Raw genomic sequence first — 9,933 nt, 5'->3', positions numbered from 1 at the left:
TTGCTATGTGCAAAATGTACAAACTTAAATGAAATGTCAAGTTGTACAGAATTTAAAGTATGTTCATATACCATATTTTTAAAACTATGATGCATCTTTTTTCTGTATTATCAGAACTTTAATCTGGGATTTTTGTCCATTGTTGTAGTGTATTTTTATTAGGGGCACTTATTCCTTTATTATTGGAATGTATTTTGTTTACTGCTTTGATTCCAGGGAAAGTCCTGTATAAATAGTTGTTGTTATTATTGTGATTAGATTAGATAGAATTGTATTAATCCCTTGGAAAGGCCCCCTTCAGGGAAATTGAGGTTCAGCTGCATTGTATAGCAGCACACAGGATAAGAAGCACACAGAATATCAAAAGTGAAAGTAACACAACAGTTTGCAAATATAAATATGAAGGAAAGCATTTTTCCCAGTTTATATGACATGTTGGAGTATAAGTCTCAGGACCACCCAAACTAGTATAAAAAAAAAAGAAAAAAAAATGCAATTTATACTCTGGAAAATACACTGTGATTGAGTAATTCATCTGAGTAATTAGTTTAATTATTCAGATGAATTACTCAATCAAAATAGAATGTCCAACATTATTAAACAACAACAATAACAACAACAAAAAAAATTATTTCATGTCATGAAATAATAAATATAGACATAAAATGAATGTATGTCGAGTACTGGCACAAATTTAAACAAGTCGGGACGGATACATGAACATTTCAAAGTCACCAAATATATCATTTACATGAGTTGTTACGGGACAGAAACCGTATGGTACTGTGTGGGAATTCTGCCTCAAGGACACAGTTCTTAAAAGCTGACTATGTGTGCAAGAATGAGAGTAGTGAGGGAAGCCATCAAAACACCCATGACCACTTTGAAGGAGTTACAAGCATCTTTGGAACCTGTCTGGAGACACTTTACATTGTAACGTCTTTCTGCTGCATCATTAGTTACGCGGAGTCATGGCAGGATTTTCCTAACAGTCAGTTTGCCAAAAGCAAGATGGTCGACCTGAGCCTAGACTTCATCTGTTTGCTGCAACAAAATCCTTCTCTATCCCACTCTGTGACTGGTGACACAGCAGACAAAAGTCCAGTCACAGCCACAAAAACCTGTAACTCCATCAAAGTTGCCATGGGTGTCTTGGTGGCTTCCCTCACCAGTCTCCTTCATGTACTCATAAATTACCAGTAGTTCTGCTCAGGACTGTGTATGTTGTGTGTTGTAGCTGTGGATGGCAGAGGATTGTTGGCTCCAGGCGAGGCTCTACTTGGGCCTGGAGCATTCGCCCGAGCAGCAGGACAGTGACTCACTGTGCTTCAGCATTCTGGTTGGCCACAGCCAGAGTCACACCTTCAGGGTAGAACTGGCCAGTGATCTGGCAGCCTGGGAGAAGTCCTTCCAGAAAGCAGTCTTCATGGAAGTGCAGCGAATACAAGTGAGTATTTAATAAGTGAGGCGCAACAGTACCACAGACTCATACGCTTGTAGGTTGACAGTAACTTTCTTCCAAATGTGGTGGGGGGGCAACAGCCAGACCTGAAAGGTTGAGTGATTTTGTGCTTTGGGCACTCCAGGATTCCTGCTGAAATCCAGCACCAACTTTAGGATTATTATTACATCTGTGAACAGATGGTGTTTTTTTGAGGGCAGACCTGAAACACACTCAGCGTGGGTTCTTCTTAGCAGCCTCGATGTTCTGGATTTGGCAGGTTGCTTGTGCTTTACGATTTTTTATTCTCTAAAACGTAGAAGTCAGGCAGCGTTCAGTTTGTGTTAAATTATTAGAGGCATTAAACTTGAACAGCCTCGATTATTTGTCTTCACCTCAGTGGGTCGTTAAATTGCTGCCTAAGCAGGTACTTCTGAAGTACGGCGAGTGCATTTTTAATGAGCTTGAACGGCAGCTGTGTCCCGTCTATCAGGACCAGCGGTACCGAAGTCGTGCCATAACGAACCGAGAAGGTGCCAAAGACTTTGGCTGCAGAGACAAGAGTTTATCAGTGAACTGGGTACAGTGTGACCGAACCAACCCCCCTGAGCCAGCTCATAGGTGACGGCAGGAAGGACAAACTCCGTTTGGTCTTTGTTAAGGAAAAAACCTCAACCAGGCCAGAAACAGAGGTGTGACCCACTGCTAAGACCATTCGAAACAGTTACAAACAAATAGGAAAGAGTGCCAAGTCCTTCTTAAGCCCAAGGTTTTGAGTTGGATGAGATGTTTCAGAGTCCTCGTCAGGGTAACAGGCTATTCTTGACTAGATTAGATAGAACTTTATTAATCCCTTGGGAAGACTCCCTCAGGGAAACTGAGGTTTCAGCAGCACTGTATAACAGCACACAGGGTAAGAAGCACACAGAGCATCAACGGTGAAAGTAGAAATATAAATACCAGAAATACTGCTCGCTACTTCACAAACATATCAGCAGTGGTGTTGTTTTTAGGGGCGGTGTGGTGGTGCAGAGTCAGCTGAGTGCTAATGAATAGGGTCAAAAGTTCTAACTTTTGAGATAAACTCTGAAAACAGCTGCGTCCTTTGGGAAGTTCGTTCTTTCTTCTTCCTCCTCCTCCTCTACTTTCTTTCTGTCTTCTTCCTCCTCCACTTTCTTCCTCTTCCTCCTCTTGCTTCTTCCCTGTTCCTCCTCTTGCTAATGAATCTGGTCAAAAGTTCTAACTTGTGGATAAACTCTGAAAACAACTGCTTCCTTTGGGAAATCCCGTTTCTTCTTCCTCCTTCTTCTTCCTCCTCCGTCTTCCTCCTCCTCCTCTTCCACTTTCTTCTATCTTCTTCTTCCTCCTCTTGCTTCTTCCTTCTTCTTCCTCTTACTAATGGATAGGGTCAAAAGTTCTAACTTTTGGGATAAAGTCTGAAAACGGCTGCTTCCTTTGGGAAATCCTTTCTTCTTCTTCTTTCTTTCTTTCTTTTTCTTCTTCTTCCTTCAATCTTCTTCCTCCTCCTCCACTTGCTTCTTCCTTCTTCTTCCCCTTGCTTCTTCCTTCTTCTTCCTCCTCCCCTTCCTTCTTCCTTCTTCTTTTACAGTTTAAGGAAAGTGATTATTACACATCTAATGTGTACCATCAGCTAAAATGAAGTTGTTGAGGACTGCACAGTAAATCTCAGCCGTGGACGCTCTTTGTTTTGCTTGAACTCGTCTGTGTTTCTCTGGTGTCTCATCGCTGAGCTTTCACATGAGCTTAATCACACTTGGTCCATTGGGGAATTTAAGAAAGCACGGCACATGTCAGTTCGGACTCTTCATGAAAGAGCCAGCGGTGACTTATCTAATCTTACCCTCTTCCTTTCACCCCTCAAATGCAGCCAACCGAAGATAATGTCAGAAAGCACAACAAAGCCCGAGGGCTGTGATGCTCAGGAAGACCCTTAACGTAGGACATTTATATAAATATTACAAAGCCCAGCACCTGTCACTGGAAATCTGCATCATCACCAGAATTTAAAATAAATAAATAAATCTTTTGTCAACAGGGGCACGAGATATACTGTAATTAAATGGCTTCCTGTGTCAGGACTTGTCCTTCGGAAACCTACGTGCGAGTATTCTACCAGTGAATATTACAGCCGACTCTGGGATGAGACATTTGCTCTTTAGCAAAGAAAAAATATCATCTGGCAGTTTTGGGAAGCATGTGTAAGCTGATTATGTTTAGAGTGGTCACCAACAGTTTAGTGTCATATTTTACTGGACTTAATGACTTTTCCTGTTAATTTCCCAGCTTTAAAATGCGTGAATGTGCATGAAATGAGTGCAGCTTTACATTACTGCTGTTTCCAAAAAAAAAAAAAACATACGTTTAACGTTTCATATATCATATTGGCCTGAATATAAAACCATATTTTCCCCTCATCAGTCCACAGCACCTTATTTCAAAATGAAGCTGGCTTCTCCAAATGTGCTTTAGCATACCTCAAGTGACTCTGTGGCGTGTACTCAGAAAAGGCTTTCTCTGCATTACAGCATCATACAGCATCTCTTTGTGCAAAGTTCGCTGTATAGTTGAACAATGCACAGAGACACTACCTGCAGCAAGATCATGTTGTAGGTCTTTGAAGCAGGTCTGTGGGTTGACTATGACTGTTCTCACCATCCTTCGCTTCAGCTTATGAGATTTTTCTTGGCCTGCCACTTCAGGCCTTAACTGGTACTGTGCCTGTGGTCTTCCATTTCCTCACTATGTGCCTCACAGTGGAAACTGACAGCTGAAATCTCTGAGATAGCTTTTTGTATCCTTCCCCTAAACCATGATGTTGAACAGTCTTTGTTTTCAGGTCATTTGAGAGTTGTTTAGAGGCTCCCATGTTGCCACTCATTAGAAGAGATGCAGAGGGGAAACATTTGTAAATGGCACCTTAAATACACCTTTCTCCGATTGGATTGACCTGTGTAAGGGAGGTCAAGGGTCAATGAGCTTACAAACCAATTTTGTGTTCCAATAATTAGTGCTAAATGCATTCAAATCAATAAAATGACAAGGGTCTCTCTCTCTCTCTCTCTCTCTCTCTCTCTCTCTCTCTCTCTCTCTCATATATATATATATATACACACAATTTGATTCCCACTGCTTTTATAATGTAGTCCTAAGTAATGCAGACTCTTAAAAAAAAAATCGATTGCATCTATCCTTTTAATCCAACATCCATCATCAAACAAAAAAGCAGTTTGTCATTGGAACCAGTTCTTTGTGGTGACCTTTCTAAAACGTGTACTGCTGCTTCAATTTTTCTCTTTTCTCTGGGCACTGTTTCATAGTGTGGTAGATGGGATAGATGTCGATTTTTGCATTCCTCAAGGATTTGAATCTTCATTGGACCTTGTCCATCATCTGTACCTCCTAGTGAGTCCATCTGTTGGCTTTTTTGTCTGTTGTGGTTCTTCTGCCCATTTCTTCTTACTTTCACTTACATAAATGCCGCTTGGTCTTCATCTTGTCATGCATGAGTTTGACCCGTTGGAGTCGAGCCCCACCCAGCGCATTTCATTCCACTCTGATGTACATAACTCACAGCAGGGACCCCAAAAAAGGTTCAGAAAAATAACTTGCAGGGCTGGTCCCTGCGGCGGAGACATGCTTAAAGGTGTCGGACCCCCTGAAATGATGCCATGGAAATTTATGATCCCAGTGAAGTCGGAAGGAATCAATAAAGACTTTGAATGAGGTAAATTATGATTTATTCCCTGCAGTGAAAGTTCTCTGAAATTATCATAAAGAACACTGTGTCAGTAACACACAGCTTTATACCCAACGGTTACCAAGGTCAAGTTTGGAAATGGTGAGGAACCAGCTACAAGCCGACACCACAGAAGCCACAAGAGTGAACGCTGATTTAAAAAAAACCTGGAGCAGTCACAAAGGGAAGATGAAGTCTCGGAGTAATAAATCTGATCGGCACCTGCTCGCAGGCCGCTAACCCTAAGTCATGGCGCGTCGTCCGTCTGTTGTGATAGCTCAGAAACTGTCTAACTTTTTTTCTAATTTGGCAGGGCGTAATATGGGTCAATGACATTGTTTCCATCTGAAAATCATATTCGTAGATTTGTTTGTTTAGAAATGGTAGCCATTTGTATTCAAAAACAGACAATTTGGGTATTGGATCAATTTTCTAAAAACTGTCTGATATAACTTCTCATTTAATATAACAAGGGCACAATATTGGTCATTGACACTGGTCCCATCCCAAAATTATTTGTGTAGATTTATTTGTTTATAAATGGCGGCCATTTTTATGTAGAAACTGGCCATTTTGCCTTGGGCTTAATTGGGCCTGTAACCCACAGGGCCCTTGGCACTCTAGTTACGAACGTGTTAATATTTCTCGTTAAATGTTTATCGGGGTTACGGAAGGCTTGTTTTCAGGTTCAGGCCCTCACTTTTGTTTCTGCACTCATCAGGCTTGCCGCAGAACAAAATAATTAAATATTTGTTGATTATGGCTCCACCTGCTCATATTGATGTGCTGCATGGAGGGAAATCTGCAAACCAAATATTAATTCATGTGTGTTGACTTGCAACTACAAAAACAAACAAAAGCCCCCAAACTATCACAATACAGTGGTTTTCCCTCATGCACGGTCCAAACAGTGCATACTTTATTCTCTGTTCTGTGGATGTGCAGAGAATAAGCTTTTAAATGTGGAATTTATGAGTGAGCCCTTCTGCTGTGCATAATTATCACTGGAATGTTCAGTGAATATATCAAAGGACTGAAACAAAATGTTGACTGAAGGTGTGACGCAGTATTTTAGTGTTCATCACTTCTAATCAGATTAATTGTCCTATAATTTGCAACAAAAGCAGCAGGGAAAGTCAAAACATATTTTCCGTGAGCTTGTGGATTTCAAGCTGCGTGCACGTTTTTCTCCCATTGTCAGTATAAAAGTAAACCTGGAATATGATAATTGAGCTTGTTTTTATTTATTTTCAGTCTTTCGTGGTGGATGTGTGGAGCGCAGTCCTTTTTGGAAACCAATGAAAGTGAGGAGAGATTTAATTTTCTTGGGATTGTGTTGGAGCTAATTAAGCGAGCATCCCGTGGCTCCGGAGGAGTGCTTGGCAGAGTCCATGGACTCACCCTCACATCGACTGGATGTCGGTATTGGATAAACATTAGTGATGGAGTGAAAGCAAATGTGGTCCGGCTTGCACTTTAGCTGAGGATCAGAAGTGGCCTGATCAAACCCAGTATTTATTTGCTTTTTGTCATACTTAAAGGTGTACCGCCAATGGGTTTTTTAAAACTTAAGTCATGAAAAGAATTTTCTTTGGCACCACTATAACACTGGTCAACGCGATTTTTCTTGCATGGAGTTTTTCCAATGGATTTTGGGTAATTTGGGGGCGCTGAATCCAAATCTGGTGTTTGTTTTTGCCAATCAATCACATTTTTGAGATACAAAAACATCTTTTAAAAAATTGATATTTTATGCTGAAAGTTAAAAGCTCAACGTTGTATTTAAAGCACGCATATATGAAATAATGTTTGCAGTGAAAGGCAGCTACTCCCTTAAGAATGCATTTCCAAAATTACTTTTATGCTTGCGCCCTTTTTGTCCGTTATTGACCTCAGTATACAAATACTAAATAAGTGAAATATATTTGAAAAAATGCAATCTAGAACATTATGTTGATCACAGGTAAGACACCACTGAAAAGCTAATTGTTTCTTAGTTTTGTGCATGATTAGTGGCGTCAAACGCGTGATTGAATGACAGACAGCCCGCAGAAGGCAGAAAAGTGCTTACAAGCAGGCATCTATGCTAGATCAAGTCCTTATATAGTAAGGTTTCACATCAGGGGCGATGCCAAAAATAATAATCATTTTTTGGCCATTTTTGGGCCAAAAACCCCCATTTTTGGGTCAAAATTCAAAATGGTCTAATCCTTTTGATATGCATATCAACTTACTCGTCTTGATGAGTAGAGTTCAAAATATATAGTTTGACCTATTTTTGACCTTGCATTACGTCACAATGACCAAAAATGTGGAAAGGTCAATGCACTTTTCGTGAAGGGTCAAATTCATAAAATCTGTTATGATGGTCCGATTATGACAATTTTGGTGTCTAATTGTGTTTTCTTGCACAGGAAAACCAATAAGACAACTTGCATAGACCATTATGTCAGTCTTAGCTATGAAAATACAATTATGTCAGATAAGATGGGTCTATTGATTAACTTTATCCAACTTCAAAATGGTTGACATCAAAATTGATCATAATTGGTCTCTTTTACATCAAGCACATTAATTAAATATAAGAATTGCATAAGTGTTTTTTATGAATATAAAGAAAATCAGAATACAAAAGCAAAGACAGACATTTTAGAGTACACTATGGCTAATTTATTAAATCATTTTTATGATTCATTGTTTCCATTACACAACACACACTTGATATCTCAAGTATCAGAACCATTCAAAATAAGTTCAATACACCCACTGTCGTTATTTTTTTGGTTATTGGTACCACAACAATAAACGACAACAATAAACAGCGAATGACTAACGTATAATGTACAGTGATTATAAAGTACTCACCCTCAGCAAGAACTAAGCATCTGTCCAATCTTCAATCATAGATGAGTTTTTTGTCTCTATTGTGACAAATTTTGAGTGACAAATTGGCAGCAAAAAAAAATAACCCCTTTCTTCCTGGTTGTCTGCAGTGACATTACAGGGTCTTTCTAAAAAACCCCAGGGATTTTCAATTTAAAAGCACTCATGCATAAACGGTATCGATCTCTGAAAACAGATGGAGAGTATTTCCTGAAGGCAGGTACACACAACTGGAAAAAAAAGACTGATGCCTGAAAAAAATGCTATATGGATGCAGGGCCTACGTCTTATGGTGGGTCGCATATTACAGTTAATCTAAATATTTGGTTTTACTTTTGTATAAAGCTACTGTCTATCAAAAAACCTGCTTGCTTTAATTGGCTTTTTTTTTGTGCCTTTTTAGTTTTTCACTTTTTGGGTTCATGTTCTGGATGAATGTGGAACACTGAAGAGAAACTTAAAAAAAAACACAAAAAAAGCTTCTCTTTGTCTTGTTGTATAAATTGCAAATGTCCCTGCTGCTGTCAGGCTCAGCATCATTTCCTGTTTCTAATTCCCACTGAGAACTCCGTCCCAATTAGTCATGTGTCATCAGTGTTCATCGCGTCCATGCAAAGTCTTACATGAGGTGACAGGATGAACTTAAAGGCCAGACTGCTGCTGGGACTTATTTATTATTTATTTATTTTATTCCAGTCACTGCTGAACTCTTGACACGGCTGCAGACGTCCCGTTGAGGTCTGTGGGCGGAAAACGACGGTACAGTCCCGTACGGTGGTCACCGCGCTCCATAATTAAAGCCAGCATGTCTCCTCTGCCGTCTCACATTAAAGTGGAATAAATGGTGAAACCCAAAACACAAGAACATGTTCCACTCGATCGGTGCTCTTTTTTTTCAGGGACACACGTGATGCTTCTTCAGCACTCTCAGGATTGTTTACTGCAGCGTTGCGTCCCGAGCGTCATCGCTTCGTCTCACTTGATCGCTTCGCGCGTCACACACAAAAAACATCTGCTAGTGCTTCCAGAGCAGTCGCTCGTTAACGGCCTGCTGATTGTGACGGCAGAATCGCTGTCGACCGCGCCACTCGACGAGCTCGAGGAGCAGTAACATTGCCATGGTAACATCATGGGAAATAACTTCATTGAAAGATACAATAATAGTTTAAATTTGGGCACAAAAAACAAAGTTACTTTAAAAAAGAAACAAGGTGAACAAAATGATTAGATGTCTGTAAATTTGATGCATCAGATCAATAACCAATCAAGGTAATTCAAAACATTTTTGTCCTCCGTACACAGAAAAAAAGGCTTCCTCCCCAACCCCCCAATAAAACATCAACGTATGTACAATTTTGGCGTGGTGGTGGTGGGAAAAACATACTATGGAACATCTACCAGGGACAACAGATGGAAAATAGTCGATGGCTGTCGTAGCTGTTTACTTCACTGTATGGTGATGTACATGAACTTGCACTGTCCCTTCACAAATATATATATATATATATATATATATATATATATATTTAGTATTATTAAGATCCTACCACCTTACCTACAATTTGTACATGTTCAATAAAGCCCCTCTATCGATCAATCAATCAAACAATATTTATGTTTATGTGCTTTTGACAAGAGTGGAAGTTAGCTTTGAGTTAGCGTGCATGCTAACATCTGTGAAATGTCTTGTAAATCACTCTAGAGGTGTCATCAGGTTAGAAAAACAGCACTTTCAGTTTTTGCTTGCTTTTACGTAGTATATGACAAAAAGGTTATGTTTACACACAAACGAAACAGAGTTTGCAGCTAGCTACCAGCCTATGACATCAACACGCTAACATCCGCTAGATGT

General features: G+C 39.8%; 1 protein-coding gene across 1 annotated transcript in view; it reads left to right on the top strand.

Moving 5' to 3' along the window:
- sntg2 (syntrophin, gamma 2) overlaps window positions 1-9,933 on the top strand; it is a 123,807-nt gene that overhangs the window by 109,158 nt on the left and 4,716 nt on the right. Inside the window, exon 14 of the mRNA XM_034159700.1 lies at window positions 1,238-1,447. Within this exon, the coding sequence (XP_034015591.1) occupies window positions 1,238-1,447 (210 nt within the window). The remainder of the gene's footprint in view (window positions 1-1,237; window positions 1,448-9,933) is intronic.

This window comes from Thalassophryne amazonica, chromosome 19, assembly GCF_902500255.1.
Source record: "Thalassophryne amazonica chromosome 19, fThaAma1.1, whole genome shotgun sequence".
Taxonomy (NCBI): Eukaryota; Metazoa; Chordata; class Actinopteri; order Batrachoidiformes; family Batrachoididae; genus Thalassophryne; species Thalassophryne amazonica.
This window is presented reverse-complemented; position numbering and strand designations above follow the sequence as displayed.